Source organism: Cyanistes caeruleus, unplaced genomic scaffold (genome assembly GCF_971803275.1).
Source record: "Cyanistes caeruleus unplaced genomic scaffold, bCyaCae1.hap1.1 HAP1_SCAFFOLD_81, whole genome shotgun sequence".
NCBI lineage: Eukaryota > Metazoa > Chordata > Aves > Passeriformes > Paridae > Cyanistes > Cyanistes caeruleus.
Window position 1 is genome coordinate 979,458 of NW_028255891.1, and position 20,820 is coordinate 1,000,277.

The window sequence follows — 20,820 nt, forward strand, 5'->3', positions numbered from 1 at the left end:
GATTTTGTAGGATGTTGCAGGAATTTGGTTGGGTTTTGAAAAAATTTAGGGGATTTTGTGGGTTTTTTCTTAAATTTTGTGGGAATTTGTGGAGATTTTATCAAATGTTTCTGGAATTTGGTTTGCGTTTGAGAAGTTTCAGGGAATTTTTTGGTATTTTTCTGCAATTTCCTGGGATTTTTCTTGAATTTTGTGGATGTTGAGAAAACGTGAAGAATTTTGTGGTGTTTCACTGGATTTTTTCCTGGAATATTTCTGGAGTTTTTTCAAATTAGAGTAGATTTTTGGGATATTTTTGGAATTTAGTGGAATTTTGTGTAATTGCATCAGATTTTTCTGTAATTTATGGTGGTTTTGTGGAATTTTGTGAATTTTTTAAAGAATTTTGTGGGATATTTAAATTCTTTAGGGATTTTTGTGGGATATTTCTATAATTTTTGAGATATTTCTGGAATTTTCAGGATTTTGTGTCTGGTGAATTTGGTGGTATTTTTCTGGAATTTTGTGGGAATTTCAGGAGGTTTTGTGGGATTTTTGTGGAATTTTGTGAAGTTTTTCTGGAATTTTGTAGGATTTTGAGAACAATTGGGGCAATTTTTATGAAGATTTTGATAAAAAAGCGGGGAAAAAAGTGTTAAAACTGCTGAAATTTCAATAAACAAAGGAGAAAAGCAAAATCATATAAAGGGACCTAAACTGCGCGCTAAGTCCGCATGGTTTGGCCTAACATCAGCCAAATGGGGTTAAAATCATCCAAGGAGTCCCAAGTGCAACCACCAGGGCATAAAAATGCCCAAAGCGGTGTCAAACCCACTCCAAATGGCCTAAAATCACCCTGGGATCTCCCAAATGGGTGCAAGGTCCACCCTGAAAGTCGCTGGTTTTGCCTCAAATCACCCAAAGGGCCCCAACATCAGCCAAAGTGGCCTGAAACGCCCAAAAGGGACCTGAAATCACCCGAAAAGGGCTCGGTTCGAGCGGCACCGGGACTGGGAGCGAGACCCAGATGGAGACCGAGACCGAGACTGAGGCCTAGAGCGGGCCTGAGACTGGGACTGAATCCGGCACCGGCACCGAGAGCGGCACTGCTCCGGGACCGGGACTGAGACCGGGACCGGCACCGCTGCGCCATTGAGATCGACACCGGGACCGGAATCGGCTCCGGGAGTGCCCCGGGACTGCTCCGAGACTGAGAGCGAGGCCAGCACAGGGACTGGGATCAACACCAGGAGCGCTCCCAGAGCAGAACAGGGATCTCCGAGTGTTCTCAGTGTGGGAAGAGGTTTCCCAACAGATCCATTCTCTTCCGGCACTATCGGATTCACAGGGATGAGAGGCCTTTCCGCTGCCCCGACTGCGGGAAGGGCTTCAAGCACAACAGCAACCTGGTCAAGCAGCGGCGCATCCACAGCGGGGAGAGGCCCCACGAGTGTTCCCAGTGTGGGAAGAGCTTCTCACAGAGCTCTCACTTGACCCGACACCAACGGAAGGGAAGCCCTGCGAGTGCCCCGAGTGCGGGAAGAGCTTCGTGCGCTGCTGCAGCTCCATCCCTCACTGGAGGAGCCCCCTTGGGCACATTCCTGGAATCCACCTTGGCAATACACTTGGCTGCTAATCCTTCTCCTTTGGCCACAGTTTGCTTCTCATCTCCATCTCTTTGCACGCCAAAAGCCAGGAGGGATCCATCTGTCACCTCAAAACAACTCAATCCCACGCAAAACAGCTCCATTTGACCCCAAAAGGGCTCGATCCCAACTCCAAAGGGCTTGTTCCACCTCAGAAAATCTCAATCCCAGGCTAAAAGAATGGATCCGGAGAAATGCACAATGTCATTTATAACCTACACAACAGTAAGTGAGTAGAAATTTGCTCCTTGGAAGAAATGTTCCAGAGTATATAAAAATACAATATTGGGTTTCAATTACTTATGCTGAACAGCACTGGAAGAAATCCCGGTTGGAATTCTAATACCATTTCAGAGTGTCTTCATTCCTGCTCCTCTAAGAACATAAAAGCAATGATGCATTGACAGTCAAGGCAATGCAAGATAAATGCAGTCTTAGGAAAAACCTTGAGATAATCCAAGTAAATTTGGAGAGCACACATTTCTCTGTATGTTGTACAGTTCCAGACATATTGTTGTAATAAATATCTTTCCCATGGCATCAGTAATTACAGGAGCATGCAAGTAAAATGATCATTGCCCTCTCCCCCCCAGTTTTACTCTTTAAATAGATCTTTTAGAGATCAATATCCAAAAGAGGACTGAGGGGTTATTTGATCATAGTTTCTAACTGCCTTCTCAGGGTAAAAGTACAGGATATGAAATAACTCTTTCATCTAGCAGCAAACAATACTATGGGTACAAAAGATACAAAAATTCAGGAGAAAATACTTATCAAACTTTTTTTTTTTTTTTTTTTTTTTTTAATATGGAGTGAATGGCCAGTAAATCAAAACATGAAGAAAAGAGTAGATGCCTCATAACTCAATGTCATCAAAGCCAGACTGAATGCTTCTGTGGAAAATCCCAAGCACTAGGTCTAAGTTGTGGCCTTGCAATCAAAACTAACCGATGTGACTGGCCCTAATCGCTTGTGTCTTTAAAACCAACTTCTCCCTCTAATTTGCATTTCTACCTTGCCTTGTATAATGCTGATAGTTTTCATTCACCTATTGAAATACTTCTTCAATTCAAAGCAATGTATGTACTTGACCGTGAGAAATGCACAAACAAGGCTGGGAAATATTTTCATATGTATCCTCTAATTTGGACAAGTAGATACACGGATAAAAGCTGAGATAGGCCAAATAAATTTTGCAGAAGCATGTGAGGACATAATCAGCAGAGTCTGCTGGTGATGCAGAATTGTAGAGGTCAACACTAAGAAAAAAAGTCAAGCTGGACACAAGTATAGGTTTGGACAGAAGTGGGGGGAGAGCAGCCCTACAGAAAAGGATCTGGGGGTGTTGGCTAAAGAGGAGTCAGCAGTGTGCCCCCAGGGAACGTCATGCTGGGGCAAATGAAACACAGCATCATTAATTGGTCAAAAGGGGGAATTACCCAGCAGTGCTGGCAGCTGGGGGAAATGAGGCTGAGCAGCAAAACTCTTTGCTCTCTCCAAACACCTGAGGAAGGCAAGGTGCTGATCTCTTCTCCCCGGTATCCAGTGATAAGACAGATGGGAATGGTTCCAAACTGAGCTAGATGAGGTTTAGCAAGCATTTTTATCAATAGACATGGGTCAAACACTTCCTAACAGGCTTCCTAAAGAGATGATTGATGGTTCCAAGCCTGTCTGTTTGAGAGGTACTTGGACAATGAGCTGAATAACATTCTTAACATTTTGCTCAGCCCTGAATTGATTCAAGCAGCTGAAGGAGGCCATGGGACTGCTGGAGACCATGGATAGGATCAGAGGGCTGGAATACCTCTCCTACGATGACAAGCTGAGAGAGTTTGGTTTGTTCAGCCTGGAGAACAGAAGGCTCTGGGGCAACCTTAAAGCACCTTAAAGGGGGGCTCCAAGAAAGCTGGAGAGACTTTTAAAGGACATGTAGTGATAGGATAAGGGGAAATGGCTTGAAACCAAAAGAAAATACATTTAGATGAAATGTTAGAAATTCTTTAGGGTGAGGCTGGTGAGGCACTGGAACAGATTGCCCAGAGAAGCCGTGGGTGCTCCATGCCTGGAAGTGTTCAAGAGCAGGCTGGACAAGGCTTGGAGTAACCTGCTCTAGAGGAAGGTGTCCCTGCCCGTGGCAGCGTGATTGGAACTAGATGATCTTCAAAGTTCCTTCCAACCCAAGCCATTCTATGATTCTGTTATTCTATGACTGGTGTAGGACTCTTCCAACTGAAATAGTTTTTTCCACTTTTTTTTGTTGTGTGACCTTCATGACTCACTGCTCAGCTCACTGAGGCAATCTGCCTTCCCAACAGGAACAGAAATGGAAAGCCCCATGAAACACTCATCTTAGATGATTTCACACAGCTCAGTCTCCTGGGAAAATACGGCTAAGCAGCTTTTCCAGTCCGTGCACAGTTCTTCATTGACATAATGCATGAATTTGAAGCAGGGCCATCACCTCAGGGTTACTGTAAACTTCCAGACATGGGTGTCACAAGAAACATCGGACTCATATTTGTATTCCAAGTCCATCAGTCTAAGAAAACAGATCTCCTTGCAGAACCACTCTATATCTCAAATATTGAGCTGCCTGCCTTTGCAGGAATAGCTCAAATTGTTCCTGTGTGAAGAAATGCCCTCATACGTAACTTAAATATATACTTTTACAGGAACTTGATCTCAAAGTATGGCTGAGTGGAGCACTTGGTGCTTAAAATGGCAGCAAACTTGTGTTAGTGCTATTCACAGATAGATCCATCCCGAGCAATTCCTTTGATCCTTAACTCTTTCACACTCCCATCCTTGTCATCTCCCTGCTTAGCTGCCTACAGACACTCCATCTTAAAATTCAAATAGTTATGTTATTGGAGACACCTTTAATTTTCTGACACCTCTACTTCTCTGACACCTCTCCATATTTTTCTTTACTGTTTGCCACAGACCCTGGAGCACTGTCCCATTCCTGCCCCTCCCTCCTCTCCTCCCCCCAGTCCCAGACGAAAAATCCTATTTTAAGAAAAATCCTATTAAGAAAAAATCCTATTTTTTCTTATCTTCCATCCTCTTGTCTTTTTCCACCTCCATATATGCATCTAGAGACATGCACACTATTTTTGTTTGGCTGTGGAAAGTTTGTCTTTTCAGTTCCTTACAAAGTATTTGAAAAGGTAGCATTTTTTTGCATTTAATTAAAGGCCATAAAATATCCCAAATGATGCCTTAGAGAAAAAGGCAGCAAACACTGTTGAAAGTCCTGGCTTGTGGTCACTGATGGAAATCCAGCCCCTTAGCCCAAGTGGAAGGGGCATAGCCCATGTATTTGGAATGACAGTTCTGTGTTCTCTTGGTTAGATTGTGCTCCTGTTATGGAATAAACTGATGAAGTCCTCCAAGAAAGATGAAGCTGTGGTTGGTTGTTTGGGCTTTTAAAAATGATGATTTTTAAATGACACATTGTGGCATCTCCCTATGGCCACAGACTTGCAGCCAGAAGTTACACAGAAAAAAAGGACTGTAGTCTGTCTGCTTTCAAATGTCACACCTGCACTGTGTGAAGAACTCCTGGTGACATTGAGGCCATTTAATTTTGGACCATCTATTCCTGTTATATGGCAGAGACTAATAACTTTGAACAGTAGCACAGGTCCCGGCAGGTGCCTTGTTTTCCTTGGGCAGCCTTGGCGAGGGGCAGGAGCTTGTGGGCACAGGTGGCTGGTGTGCTCTGTGTGCCTTGTGTGCCTGGCCTGGTGTGGGTTTTGTGCTTTGTGTGGCCTGTGTGCTGCTGGCTGTGGCTCCGAGTCCGCTGTGGCCATAGGCAGCCCTGGTGGCCGGGCTGTGTGCTCTGCGTGTCTGGGCTGTGTTGGTGAGGCTGCGGGGCACGGCAGGAAGGTGAGCGCTCCTGAGAGGGGAAGCAGCCCCTACGGCCAGAGCGCCCTGAGAGCGCCCGATCCCGCCTGATCTCGGAAGCTCAGCAGGGTCATGTAAATCATGTAGGACTTTTCTCCTAACCTGAGTATCCTGGGGATTTCTCAGAGCTGTTTTAAAGGAAAATACAGGACAATGTCCTGGATTCCTTCTTTATGTTCCTAGAAAACCTTCTGCTAAGCTGCTTGCCTGTGTCTTCACTCTCTAGCCTGAGACATGGGTGACTAATCCTATTAATTAAGGCAGCATTATGATTAATAGCTCCTTGGATCAGTCAAAGGTAGATAACATGTTGGAGTCTGAGTGTGTCCCCTTGTTTTTAATACTTACTTCTAGGATTCAAAGAAACACTGAATTTCATATAATACGAAATTCATGAGCATGTTTTCATGGTGATACATGAAAACAAATGTTAAAGTTAGATAGGAAAAGTGTGAGTGTGTAGATTAGAAAGTTTTCTAAATCACTGGGTGAAAAAGTAGTTTAGAGAACAAGAGACAAGATGGAGGATTTAGGGTTTTTCTCTTGTCCTTCTTCTTTCTTCGTCATGTTCTTCTCCTATGGGTTTTTTGGGTAGTAGGAGGTGATTGGATAGAAAATACCGTAGTGTATTAGTGCACACAGGTGTTGGGTCATTGGGTCACTAAGAAAAATAACTCCCTGCAAAAGCTTACTAAATCTCCACCATTTCCCACTAAATCCAAGAAAAATCCCTCAAAATGCTTCAAGTCTCCTCCAAATCCCACAAAAATCCCACAAAATTCCAGAAACATCCCACAAAATCTCCTCAATATCCCACAAAATTCTGGAAAAGCCTCAAAAAATTCCAGAAAAATGCCACAACATTCCCTAGAACTTCTCAAAATTCTACCAAATTCCAGCAACATCCACAACATATCCAAAAATGTCCACAAAATTTCACAAAATCCCACAAAATTCCAGTAAAATCTGATGAAATTGTTAGAGTTCAGGAACACACATCATCACACAATGATTATATGCAGGTGCTTTATTGAAGAGCTCTGGGTGTCAGGGGTACACAGACCCAAATCTGACCCATCTTGGTTTTGAGCTGAACATGTTTTATACTCTATCGTTATACAACTTACATATTAATTATTAAACTTACATTGTTCTATTGTATGCATTGTTTTTGCCCAAGCATGGATTTCTCGTGATCCCACCCCAGCCCCCTAACATTGTTCCTCATGTTCTTTAAACAATAATTATATCTAATCACATCTAACAATTGTGTCATTTATCATATATTGATTCCACAGGTGCAGTTTCACATGATCTTTAGCAAGCACAAGGCCTAACATTTCCCAGGACCTACTTTTCCCAGGGCTTGCCAAGCCTAACTTTCTTTCTAAGTCCCCAAATTTTCTATGATTTTAGAACCTTTTACTATCATTCCCCCCCTTGAAAGCATTTTCACTTCACTGTAAGTGCAAATGTTTTCACTTGACACAGTCCTTTGTTTCTGAGTTTACACTCGATGTTCTTCGAATCCTTGATTGATGTAAACGTTGTCCTGGATGCTGTCAGGAACTGGAGAACCAGAAGATGGTGGGGGTGGATCTTGTGTCAGTGCCTTTATTATTTTCTGGTTCCAGGATGTTTTCTTCTGTATTTCTCCCTTGAAGATGCTGTAAACTAACCAAATTGCTAAGAATACAATTAGTAAGATTATCACACTCTCAATGATAGATTTAATCCATGAACTCACATTCCACCCTAACCCTTTGAAGATTTTGCCTAACCAACTTGTAGTCAAATCCTTTTGCTCTTCCTGTGCTTTGTGCTCTATTTGTTGCAACTGATTGCTGTCATATTCTACATCTGCAGTCACATTTGGGATGTGGACACAGCAATGATCAATCCATCCATTTAAAAACCCACACACTCCATGCTCTTTCAGGAGTAATAAATTGTAATTGTACATTTAGTTCTTTAAATCTTTCCCAGATCACTCTTGCCAATTTCTCTACCTGACCTGTAGGTTTGTACAACATTTCTTTATTCTGATAGTTTGCTCTAGGACCAAGCAAAGACTCTAGGGCCCAGCCAAATTTCACTCTACAAGAGGGGTCTTGCCAAGTGTCATCCTGATTCTGTTCCTATCCTAATCTTCCCTAGCTATGCCTGTGTCTAGCCACTGAGTTGTTTTTAAGCACATTTCACATTTTGACATTACTGATTTTACCATTGTTAGCATCTGTACCGAGATTAATTTTTGTTTCATCCATTTTACCAATGCCTCTGCACCCCAATGACATTTGTTATGTTTCATTTATAGAACTTCTCTCATTATCAAGGGGGTAAACACTATTTGTCTTTGTGCAGTTACATACCACTCTTCTGAATTCTTTTGTGCATTTAGAAAATGTCCCAATTTCTCATCTCCTATTGAATATTTTGGTTTTGGAGGCAAATTAAATTGAGATACATTAACTTTTAAAGATATCAATGCCATTGTTCTTTGCCCTTTTCAAGCAATCTGTCGAGCTGTCCAGTCTGCTTTTCGATTTTCTTCACAAATTTTGGAGTTTCCTGATTGGTGTCCTTTGCAGTGCATAATTGCTACTTGTTCAGGTTTTGTATTGCTTTTATCAATTGCAGGACTGCATCTTGATGTTTAATGTGTGTGTCTTGAGCAGACAGCAGTCTTCTTTCTTTCCACAGCACTCTGTGGACATGCACTACTCCAAAGCATACTCTGAGCCAGTCCAGATGTTTCCCCTTTTCCCTTTACTCAATTCTAGTGCTCTGCTTAAGGCAACCAGTTCTGCCCTCTGGGCAGATGCATTTGCTGATAATGCTTTTGCCTCCACCATTGCACTGACTGTTGTTACCGCATATCCAGCGTATCTGGTCCCGTTCTCCACCAAGCTGCTTCCATCTGCGAATAGCTCTCACTCTGCTTGCTCCAGTGGGATGTCTTTCAGGTCTTCTCTTGCCAAATAGGTGTCCCCTATTACTTCTACACAGTCATGCTCTAATGGGCCTTCTTCAGTTGTGGTACCCAGGAACAGAGCTGCATTCAAGAGGTCAGTTGTCTTTAGTGTGACATCATCCTGCTCAGTCAGGATTACCTGGAATTTCATCATCCTGCTTGGAGATAGCCAATGGCCCCTCTTTTGTTCTAAAACAGTGCTCACCATGTGTGGCACAGAGACATCTATGTGTCTACCCATGGTGAGTTTCCTGGCTTCTTGTGGCAGCATCACGCTGGCTGCAACTGCCCGCAGGCATGAAGGCCATCCAGCACTCCCCTTGTCAAGCTGTTTGGAAAAGCAGCCGACCGGCCTTTCCCAGCTTCCCAAACCTTGGCTCAGCACTCCCAGTGCTAGGTGTAGTCTTTCATGCACAAACAGCTGGAAGTCTTTGGACAAATCTGGCAATCCGAACGCCGGAGCAGTTGTCAATGCCTCCTTCAGTTTGAGGAAGGCCTCCTTCTGTGCTCTGCCCCAGGTAAACGGCTGCGTCTTCTGGGCCCCATCCAGGGCTTTTGCAATTAGTCCATAGTCCATGATCCACAGGCAGCACCACCCTGTCATCCCAAGGAAGACTCGCAGCTCATGCAGTTCTGGGGTTCTGGAATAGCACAAATAGCTTGAATACAATTAGTACCCAGCTTACATTGCCCTGGTGAGATTTCACATCCCAGGGAAATCACACTCTGCCAGGCAATTTGTGCCTTTTCTTTAGACTCCTTATATCCTGCCATTCCCAGCAGATTTAAAATCTCAATCGGTACCTTTATGCAGGTTGTTCTCTCTTCTGTAGCTATCAGTACACCATCAACATACTGTAACAGCAGGTATTGTTTTCTCACTACTTGCCCATTCTCAGTCCAAATCTCCAGCTCCTTCCCCAGCTGGCTTCCAAATAGGGTTGGACTGTTCTTGTATCCTTGTGGGAGTCGTGTCCAAGTGAGCTGAGTTTTCCTTCCTATTTCTGGATTTTCCCACTCAAAGACAAACAGTTACCTACTTTTTTTGTCAAGGGGTATGCAGAAAAAGGCATCTTTTAAATCAAGTACAGTAAACCATTTCTATTTCTCTTTTATAGATGTTAACAATGTGCAAGGATTAGCTCCCACTGGGTAAATATCTTTAGTTATTCCATTTATTACTCTCAAATCCTGCACTAGTCTTTATTGGTCAACACAGAAATTTGGGCTCCAGTGTTAACTACAAAAGTAAAAAGTGGATGTATAGGACCCACTATTATGGAGAAACAGCTCAGACTATTCAGCCTAGTCTTCACAGAAGTATGGAGAACACCATTTATTTCTATCTTCAGCACACTTTTATAGGGTTTTACAGGGTTCCCGGGCTAAGCAAGTTACTCTTGGTTAATCCACACAGGTTTACATTTTTTCTCTTATACACAAGGATATTGTTTTGCTTCATTCTCTCTGCTTCAGGAAAGTTTCAAGGACATGAGCCTTTAATATCACAACTTATACCAAAGGCTGGTTTGTGCAGACAGGCCTTTACTAAAATATCATGCCCACCTTGTGTTCAAATATTCTCTACACACTATTGCTGTAATCAGTATGTCTCCAGTTTTGTTATCTCTAGTGAGCACTTGAAATAAAAGCAACCTCTGCCTCTCTGCTCACCCAGGAGAGGCAGAGTTCCCAGTTTCCCTGATTCTGAGGCTCTTTGGGCTCCACTCCCAGAAGCTGAGAAGGAGACGGCTTTGGCTCACAGCCCAGAGCCTGTGGAGCTGTGCTGGGTTATCCAATGGGGCATTCCATACAATGAACTTGGGACAGTGCCAATTAGAAACAACTTCACTCAACTTTGAAGTGAGAAGCCATCTATTACCTTGCTGGGGACCCCCTTCTTTATCTCCAGTGACCACCAATACTGGCAGTGAGAGATTTCTTTTCTCTTGTCTGGGTTTTCCTTAAGAGAACCAATGCATCTAACACCTTTGCTTTCTCTGAATTTTCTTCTGCCATTTTTACAGGTCCATCATTTCTACTGGAATGAATTAGCTCTTTTGGAGGGTAAATTTGATTCAGGAGAGGGGTTTCCCCCTCTTCTGTTTCTTTTAGCGAGTCAGCATTTTTGAATTTTCATCCTGGAGGGCTGCTCGCAACAGATTGATCTTACTCTTTTCTTCATTGAATTGTTTTTGCAAAATTTCAACTAGGTTTTAGAAGGAGTCTATTCTAGTTCTTTCCTCACTTCTTTGCTTAAAGCCAGTTTCTAGAGCTGCTGTAAAACAAGCTCCCAAAACTGAGCAGAGTAGAGTTTGATTTTTGCCCAGTTTAAATTTTCTTTCATCTTGTAAAGAACACATTCTACCAATCACATTTTCCAAATTAAACCAGTAACTAAGCGCCTGCTTTTCCCCTCTTGGAGAAGGTCTGGCATTGTGTTTTGCTAACAGAGCATAAAATGCAGCTTTAACTTCTGCACTGCCCTTTTCAGTCATTTTTACAAAGGGAAAACCACTACAGGGAGGTATAAACTTCAATTATACACACACACACACACACACACAGACACACACACACTGCTTTTTGCTTCCCTGTGTGGGTAAAAAGACCAAATCTGCTTGGGAGGCACTCTTTCAGTTTAAAATTCTGATTGTCTCTTTGCTACACCAAGCACTCAAAATTCACACACACAACAACAACAAAAACATTCCCACCCTTTTGCACTAAGAGATCATTTGTGAAATTCTGCAGACAGAGCCCTCAAGGGAGTGTGGGGTGCTTTTCACCTCGGCGTGTGCAGTTTGTGGGAAATTCGAGTTGCCCCCCTTGCTTTCTAGACACCGCTCACTCTTTTGGGAGTGTCGGGCTGGGTGCGGCTGGAGCAAAACATCTTTCCCCTAATACAGACTGCACAACAAACCTGCAGCCCCTTCTGTCTGTCAGAAATCCTGTCCGTGACTCCAGTTTAAATGTCACGATTCGCTAACGCCAGTGGGAGTCGCGAGAAGTTTCTTTGATCTCAGAGGGCAAAAAGGACACAAAGGGATTTCAGTTGAAATCACAACAGCAATAATGTACATTTATTTTAGTGATAACAAGGGTTATGTGATAGAGGAGAGGGAGTGAGAGAGAGAGAGAGGAGAAAGAAAACAAAGTAAAGAAAGAGAGAGGTTATAGCTACCAACAGATGAGACAGTGTCACAGGGGTCTTTTTCCGTGGGGAGATCTCGCCAAAATTAATTTAGCCTTAAGTAATTTTCCCCAAAGTGACCTTGTTTCCAGTGTGCTAATAAGCACCCCAAAGGAGAAGTACCTGCTATGAGAGCATTGCTGTCCAAAACCCCTTTAAGCTTCTCCATGTCACAACTACAATACACCACAAATGCCGAACCTGCAACGCTTTCGCAGTCGTCTGACGGACGGCGCCCAGGCAATCCCAACAGGAATTCCTTTAGCCCAACCAAGCGCAGCTTTTGCTGCGTCTTATTGGCAGGCACCCAAACCAAAGTGAAAGCACCTTACCTCTTCTCCTGGGGACGCTGTGAGCAGCGCAGACGGTCGCGGCCGATGGGCTCCCCGAGAATCCCTCGGTGCCGGCTGGAGCAGGATCGGGTCGCGAGCTCGCTCAGCAGCACTCACAAGGTCCCATCTGGGTCACCAAAATGTTAGAGTTCAGGAACACACATCATCACACAATGATTATATGCAGGTGCTTTATTGAAGAGCTCTGGGTGTCAGGGGTACACAGACCCAAATCTGACCCATCTTGCTTTTGAGTTGAACATGTTTTATACTCTATGGTTATACAACTTAGATATTAATTATTAAACTTACATTGTTCTATTGTATGCATTGTTTTTACCCAAGCATGGATTTCTCGTGATCCCACCCCAGCCCCCTAACATTGTTCCTCATGTTCTTTAAACAATAATTATATCTAATCACATCTAACAATTCTATCATTTATCATATATTGATTACACAGGTGCAGTTTCACATGATCTTTAGCGAGCACAAGGCCTAACATTTCCCCGGGCCTACTTTTCCCAGGGCTTGCCATGCCTAACTTTCTTTCTGAGTTCCCGAATTTCCTAAGATTTTAAAATGTTTTACGATCACCTCCAGACACAAAGAGTCCTGTCTGAACAGTCACAAAGTAGTGTGAATAGTGACTACATCTATTTTTAATTTTAACTTTTATAAATTTTTCCAGAGCCTGCTGGCTGTGTTCAAGGTTTTCTCCCTATTTCCTCCCTAGTGCACATTCTCCAGAAACTCTGCTTTTAATCCTTTTGCATTGATTAAAGTTACCTGCAATGACGAGTCAATCCAAACCCTGGGAAAACTTGAACTTAAATGTGTACCTAGGCAAAATATTTACCTCCCACATCTGAAGCCATGAGCTGCCAAGTACTGTCCCCACTGTCATACCCTGTCCCCTGGAGGTCTGCTGATGCCATTTCAAAGGGGTTGCCAATGAAAACAAGTTTGAATATTTTGGTAGTTTCCACATTGGCATTCAAATCCTTGACTAGAAAAATCACAAGTCAAGATTTCTAGGATTCTTCCATACCAAAGCTGTCATTCTCACCCTGGATTTTTGAGTGTCTGAACAGTCAGACAAGGTTTTAGTTTCAGACACTACAGACAAAGTCCCTGCTGTTCGGCGATCCCATTCCATCAGCATATAGTCCTGATGATTCCTTTAGGCAGGAGCAGCAAAGGCAAGAATGAGCCAAACAAGCTGCTCCTGTGTTCTCATGTCCTGCACAGCAGTAACTGGGAGTTCAAGAATGGATTCAGGAGACAATGGGTGCACAGGGAGCCACCAAGACTTTGGGATGCTGAAATGGACCAGCCTGGTGTCTGTGCCCGGGCTGCACCGCGCTGAGCTCCAACTGGACAATCTAACAATGGTTGAATGACCACAGCATGGGCCACTGGAGACTCCTACTCCTAGTTCTGTGAGCTACATTATTCAGTCATTCACCAGATGATGTTTTCATCTTTGCTTGAAATCCAGGAGAGGAAAAGGTCAACATGGAAAAGTGTTCTCCCAATTCTAGTGACACCTGTGCCTGCACACCACCTGTGCCCATGGCAGGGTGCTTGGAGACTGGATGATGTTGATGATACTTTGCAACACCAAGTGCTCAGGGATTCTGGGATTGCCCAAGTGGAGAGCAAAACTGAGCCGTGTAAGTCCCTGCTTTTTTTCAGCACATGCTGCTTCTTCCTTTGTTCCAAGCAAGTGCAGGATTTGGTTTCATGTGACTTCAAGGTGCCTGGACAGATGAGAGGGAGGGCAGCTGCCCCATCAGACTCTCTCTCTCTCTCTCCCTCTCTCTCTCTCTCTCTCTCTCTCTCTCACTCAGGATGGTGCCAGTGCCGCTGCCTTGGGACACCTGAGTGTGGAAGGCGAGCTCGCCCTCAAGCACGGCCACCCAAGTCAGTCACGGGCACAGGCTGCAGCTGAAGCTGGCAAGCGTTGCTGTGAGGCTGCAAGTGAAGAGAAAGCCATTGTGGCCAACTCTGCTCAAGCGTTTTGCCAAAGCAAAGGCAATTGTGCCCACAGCCTCCCCCTGTTTGGCACCCGGCTGCTGCGGACACCTCAGTGCGCAGGTGCCGACGTTGGGGCTGCTGCTGTTCCTGGGCACACTCTGCTGCTGTTTCTGTGGGCTCCAGAGCCGCTTGGGCAGCAGCCACTGGGCAGCCCTGCCGGAGGAGACATCGCCACCCTCCCCATGGTGGCAGCAGCTCTGTGGGCCCCGAGCTCTGTGTCAGGGGGGCCTCGGTCACAGCAGCGTGGCCTGGGCAGCCGCGAGGGCCCGGGTTGGCCGCCAGCCCAGCCTCTACCCACTGCCCCATCCTGGAAGCACCCAGTGGCCGTGGCCTGGCAGCACCCCCTGCCCTCCATGTCCCCAGCCAGCCCAGCCTGGGCACCTCGGGCTGTCCCCACCCTCCCGCTGGGGTGGTGTCCCAGCCTCCAGGCCTTCTGCTGCAGGCCTGGGGGACATTTTGGGGCAGCACCGGAGCAGCCAGGTGTAAGGGACCAGGCGGCTGCCTGGGGGCTGCTTATGGCCTCTGACACCCAATTCCTCAGGCCTTCCCACCACCCCGGCTCCTCCAGGGCCTTCTGTCCCCTTGGAACCTCCTGCCACCCACTCCCTCAATTATCCCCCTTGTGCCTTCCCACTGCCTTGTCCCGTCTGGGCCTCCACAGCCCCTCATCCCTTCACGGCCTCCCAGCACCCCGTGCCCTCAGGGGCTCCCCCAGCCTGGCCCGGCAGCAGCGCCGCAGCCCCACAGGAGCTCCAGCAGCTCCTCAGCCATCACGGCAGCAACACACAGGCAGCAGGACACAGATGGCGCTTCCTGCCTGCCACAGGGCTTGTGGCTTCAGCACAACCACCAAAGGCCAAGGGGCTTCTGGCCATTTGCCCTGCACCACTGAACGCCCCGGCAGGTTGCTGAACACAAGAACCCTTTTCCCTCTCTTCCCCTATGCCCCACACACCCTGGGCAGCAAAAGAAAGGTCTTGGGACTCTTGTGGTTTATAACATATCCTATATTATTTACATACTAGATGGAAACGAAACGAAGAAAAGAACAATCTCTATGAAAAAAAAAATAACAGATGGCCCATGTGGCCCCAGAAGATAGAGCCTCTCAGCCCTAACATATCCTATATTATTTACATAGTAAAAAGAAGAGAAAAATTGAAAAGAACAACCCTTATGAAATAAAAAATCCTGGCTGGCCCATGTGGCCCCAGAAGACAGAGCCTCTCAGGTCAGCTCTGACCACATCTCCAGCAGTGCAGCCAGCCCAGGCCCGACAGACGTGGCCGTGTCCTCCATGCCCTGAGGATTTGGTCTTGCATCCTCTGGAGAATGGAGTATCGGGCACTCTGGATGGCCCGGAGGACATACAGCGTTTCAAGTGCCAGGTCTGACACGGCACCGCTTCTGTCCTCTGTCAGGCGTTCGAGGGCTGCAAGAGAGACAAACAGAGCCACGGTCAGATCCCAGAGCTGTGGGGGCCCAGCGAGAGCCCCCAGCCAGGGCCATGCCAGCCGGCTCTTGCCTTGGCCAGGAGGGAGCAGGGACCAAGGGGGTCAGCCCGAAGCTGCTGGCCACAAATGCCCCACGTGGCCCTGAAATCTCACTGTGCTCTGCCCACGCCGTCCCTCATCGGCACAGGGAGCAGAGCCCTCCACAGCCTGGCCAGGGCCTGCAGCTGCCCCCGACAGCCACCACTGTCAGCCTGCTGCCGTGGCTCACCTCTGCACAAGACCTGGAGCTCTGCCTGCTGCCCCCTCAGCTGCTCCCCGGCCATCCCTGAGAACACAGAGCTTGTCAGGGTCCCAGCAGCACAGCTCCCTGCCAGCGGCGCTGCCAGCCCTGTGGCCACACGGCCTCCTGCCCCGGCAGGGCTCAGCCCGGGCCCTTGCCGCATCCTGACCCAGCCCAAGGGCACGGCTGCCAGAGGCCGGCAGCAGCAGCCCCGAGGGCAGCCGGGGCTCCAGGGCGCCGGGCCCGGGTGCCGCTGCCGGGGCAGCAGCCGGGGCTGGGGCCGAGCTGCGGCGGGGCGGGGAGGGAGCCCGGGCTCGGGACTCACCGATGACCCTGATGGCCGCCGCTCGCAGGGTCTCCTGTGGGTCCTGCAGGTACTGCAGGGCCCGGCGCAGGTGCTCGGCCAAGGGGATCCTGTGGTCGGCCAGCTGGAGAGAGCGGCAGGAGGGAAGGGTTGGCGCGGGCTCTGCCCCTCGGCCGGGCGCTGCTGCCTGCGGCCAGCCCCGGCCTCCCGTGCCCGGCCAGCCCTGAGGCCCGGCCAGCAGCCGCTGGCGCCGGGCTCTGGAGGGGGCAGAGGGCCGGCTGCTGCCCGGGGAGCCGCGGTGGCGGCCCGGCCCGCAGCCCCGCTGGGCCGGGGCTCCATCGGCACCCGGCTCGGGGCCACAGGGGGCTGCAGAAGAAGCCGTGCGGCCCCCGGCTGCAGCAGTGGGCAGAGGCACAGCTGCCAGCCCCACACACTGAGCACCGGGGCCAGGGGGCTTCTGTAGCCTGAGGCTGGCACTTCCAGGCTGCCCTTACCACGAGCCTGGCAAACTTCCACAGTTTCTCCTTCCTGACAGCTTTTTCCAGGTCTGTCCTCTTCAGAAAGCCAGCCGCGCGAAGGAGCGTTGTCCGAGAGGCCTGGGGAGCAGCAGAGCCGCAAATGGCCCCACAAGGCAGGGCACAGGAGTGTCCCAGTGCCAAAGGCTGGAGGAGGCTGCAGCCTGCAAGCCTGCGTCAGGGCAGGAGGCAGCTGAGCCCCCTGCCAAGGCGCAGCAGCAGCCCAGGAGTCCTCACCTCTGCCACATGCCGATTCTCATCTTGGCAGTGGAAAAAGAGTGGGAGCAGGCTCTGGTACACTCGTTCCTTCAGGGGCTTTCTTCCTTCTTCTTCTGCCGACGACATCATTCTTCGAAGGAGAGACATGGAGAGCAGCTGCACCTGGCTATCAGGCTGTATGAAAGGAAGGAAAAATGACCTCATCATTGGCTTCTTGTGGCCCACATTGGCGCAGGCCTGCAAATGCACAGGGCACAAAGTGTCCGGGCAGCAGGCAGTGGCCGTGGCTGGGGCACAGAGCCTTACATTGTCCAGGAGTTTCAGGAGCGGCTCAGCCAGCTGCAGGGCCCTGCGCCAGGATATTGGGGTGTCTTCATCCAAGAAAATATAGCTCAGGAGAGCAATGCTCATCCTGGCCACGTCACTGTCCAAGTCCCACAGGAGGTGCACTAGTCTTCCTGTCAGGCTCTGAATTCTTTCGGCCTGTGCAGAACACAAGGGTGTGAAAGCCCGGGCAGCTGCCGCAGGGCCCAGAGGCCAAAGGGCTGTCCCAAAGCACTCGGGCAGCTGAAGCAGGAGGCAGGAGAGCTGCGAGGAGCTGCCTCAGCGCCCAAGGCAAAGGCCAGCCAAGGCCAAGTGACAGCATTGCCCAGCCTCATGCTGCCCACACAGCTTCAGCTGCTGCCCCCTTCTCACCATGGAGGGACGGTCCTTTAGCAGGAGGAGAGCCCTGAGAACCTGGTGATGCATCTCTGTGGAGTTGTACCACAGGTACTTATACAAGATCTCCATTAGGCTGTCACCACAGTCACTCAAGTCCAGGCAATCTAGGAGCTGAAAGGCACAGGGCAGTGAGAGGGGAGCTGGCCGGCAGGAGCCTGGAAGTGCGCAGGGCTGGGCCCAGGCAGCAGCACAGGGCGCAGGTGCCATCCCAGGCAGCTGTGGCTATGCTAGGGGACAGGGCTGGCAGGGAGCTGAGCGAGGTAGTGCTGGCCATCAGGCTCACCTCCACAAGGAATGCCATGGCAGAGACATCCCAGAGTGGCAACGGTTTGCTGAGCACCTCAAGCAGGTAGCTTAAGATGCTTTTGCACAAGTGGGCGGATGCACGGCGCATTACCCTGGAAGGCAGAAAATGGCAGAAAGAGTCTCAGCAAGGGTGCGAAAAACCTCTCCCAGAACTGATGGACACAGTTGTCCTATTGCCCCAGTGCCCTGTGAGGGTATTTGGGCCCGTGAGATGTGGCTGCTCCTGGGCACCCTCCTCTCACATCCTTTTGCAGTCTCCTTGGCCATCCCTCGGTGACGAGGCCCTCAGGCCCATGGCCACGGGGACTGTGGGGGGCATCCCGGGCAGGGGGCACAAACGTCAGAGGCAGTGGGGAGAAGGGGGGCTCACCTGGCCAGCAGACCCATGGCATAGTGGTGGGTGTCAGCACAGAGCAGCGTGTCCCAGCCACGCTTGCGTTCCATTGCCACCACCACATGCTCCAAGTGGAGACTGCAGAGCAGGGCCTTCAGGGTCTGCACTGCAAACCTGTGTGCACAGCAAAGCCCAGGTGACGCTGGGAGCGCTGGCTCTGAGGCTGGGGAAGTGGCAGGGACAGGAGGAGTGGCATGGAGCACCTGTTGGGGCTGGTGGAGAGGCCGTGTTGCTCCTGGCATTCCTTCCAGAAGGTATGGACGTCCTCTGTCATATACAAAGTACTGAAGTACGTTTGGAAGAGGAGATGCACAAAGAGGCGGGGGAAATAGACTGTGAGGATCTGTGGGCAACAGGGCCCCTGGAGGATCTTCCACATCACCAGAGTTGCCTGCAGAGGACAAAGCAGCCCGAGACAGCGCTCAGTGCCGGGGCGTCCGTGTGGCAGGGCCTGAGCGTGGCAGGGAGAGGCCGGGGCAGACGCAGGGGGAGCAGCGGGCCTGGTGGCCCTGAAGCTGCCCCTAGGCCAGGTTTGCGGCCAGTGCCTGAAGCAGGGAGATGCAGTGGGGGAAGGAGGCAACAGAGCTGCTGGAGAGGCGGCTGGCCTTGCGGTGAGCAAAGGCCAGCTCCAGAAACTCACAGTCAGGGAAAAGACAGCCGTCTTGTCCCCATCAGAGGTGCCCAGGTTTTTCTGCGGCCAGCTCCCCACCACATTGATGAGGAGCGGTGTCACTTCCTCTGAAATCCAGGGCGAGAGCAAGATGGTCGTCCACATGGCCATAGCAGCTCTGCGGGGTCAGACACAGCACCGTGGGCTGGGCAGCAGCGGGGAGCTGAGCTGGCCGCCAGCTCTGCCTGAGCCCACTGCCCCTGAGCGGCAGCAGCAGCCAGGCAGCCCAGCCCTGTGGGGACAGGCCCCTGAGGGGCAGGCTGGCAGCATGGCAGTGGGCTCGGAGGCCGACTTTGTAGCAAAGGGAGCAGCCAGAGGGCCCTGCAAGTCTGTGTTGCTCACAGCCCTGGGCCGGGCTGTACAGGGTGATGGGCTGGGGAGCCCTGAGGCCTCGGGGCAGCTGGGCCCCATACCTGTCACACGTTGGGGCCACCCGCAGGAGAGTGATGGCCACATCATCGGGCTCTGCCTCGGCCACTTGCATCAGGGCCCAGTCCATCCTGTGCTCAGCAGCCTCATTGGCCATGAGCCACTGGTGGATGTACCTCACCACGCCGGGCACCTGGAGAAGGCACAGGGAGACTTGGAATGCTAGCAGAGGGAGTCAGCAATGTGCCCAGCTTCTTCCCCAGACAAGTGCTTCTCTTCCAGCCCACTGCCATGGCCTCAAAAGCTTCAAGTGAGCAGCAGGCGTGGCTTGGGAAAGCCAAGCAATTGCTGGAGGATCAAAGGCTGGCCACAGGCTGCTTACTTGCTCTGGATTGAAAAGAGCCGTCTCTACAAGCAGATCCAGCTGGGCAGCGCTGCTCTGTTCTACCAAGACCTCTGAGGATGCTTTGACCTCAGTGTCCATAGGTCTGGTCTCTTCCTTGCCAATTCTCTTGATGTATTGGTAAAGAAACTGTAGGAGAAGGGCAGGAAGGCAGGGAAGTTGCATGGAGTGCTCCAAGTGCGGTGCTGGGCTGAGCAGTGCCAGCAGGCCCAGCGCAGGTGGGGATGGCTGCAGGTACCTGCGCTGCTCTGCGGAAGCGGCCACGGGCGGTGTCCTGCTCTTGTGTGCCGTCCATGGCTGCATCTGGCAAAGAGCAGCCAGAGCTGAGGGGCTGCGGGAGAGGCCGGAGAGCACAGCCCAGCCCTGCGTTCCCCAGGCAGGGACAGTCCTGGGATGCCCCAGGGGATGCAGCACGGCCACTGCTGCGGGGGCAGCCCCAGCCCCTTTTTTGTGCTGTCCATGGGTGTGTGTCCACAGGACAGTGTGGGATGGGATGAGATGGGATGCAATGGGATGGGATGGGGCTAAGATGGCTGCAGGCACCAGCCCTGTGGCCCAGCTCTGCCACTCACCCTCCTCCAGCGGCTGCAACTGCTGCACCTCTTCGGTCTCTGGTGCTGGGGCAGCTCCAGGGCCTTCTTCCTCGACCTCCTCCTCTTCCTCCTCCACCCAGGCCAGTTTGGGCACTCTTGGGGGTCGCTGCTCCCTGTCTTCTTTCGGACTCTCCCATCCTTTCCATAGGAACAGCACCAGGGGATGGCATGGCATGCAATGGGATGGGGCCAAGCTGGCAACAGGCACTAGCCCTAAGGCCGAGCTCTGCAACTCACCCTCCTGTGGTGCCTGGAAGTCCTGCACCTCTTCAGACTCCTGTGCCAGGACAGCTCCAGAGCCTTCTTCTTCCTGCTCCTCAAGCCAGGCCAACTTGGGCACTCTTGGGGGTCGCTGCTCCATGGCAGTGACTGGATTTCTGGCTACTTGCAGGAGTGATGGCTCGGAAAAGCTCAGAGTCAGCAAGTCCTGCAGTCGTGCCTGGAAGGCACCTGCAGGACTCAAGTCCTGGCAAGATTGCAAGACAGCGAGTCCTGCACTTGGGTCTTGAGGGCT

General features: G+C 50.0%; 1 protein-coding gene across 1 annotated transcript in view; it reads right to left on the reverse strand.

The window, feature by feature from the left end:
* Positions 1 to 15,065: 15,065 nt before the first annotated feature.
* Positions 15,066 to 20,820, reverse strand: part of LOC147646729 (maestro heat-like repeat-containing protein family member 7) — a 90,854-nt gene continuing 85,099 nt past the window's right edge. Inside the window, exon 16 of the mRNA XM_086873050.1 lies at positions 15,066 to 15,508. Coding sequence (XP_086729176.1) covers positions 15,309 to 15,508 — 200 coding nt within the window. The 3' untranslated portion in view covers positions 15,066 to 15,308. The remainder of the gene's footprint in view (positions 15,509 to 20,820) is intronic.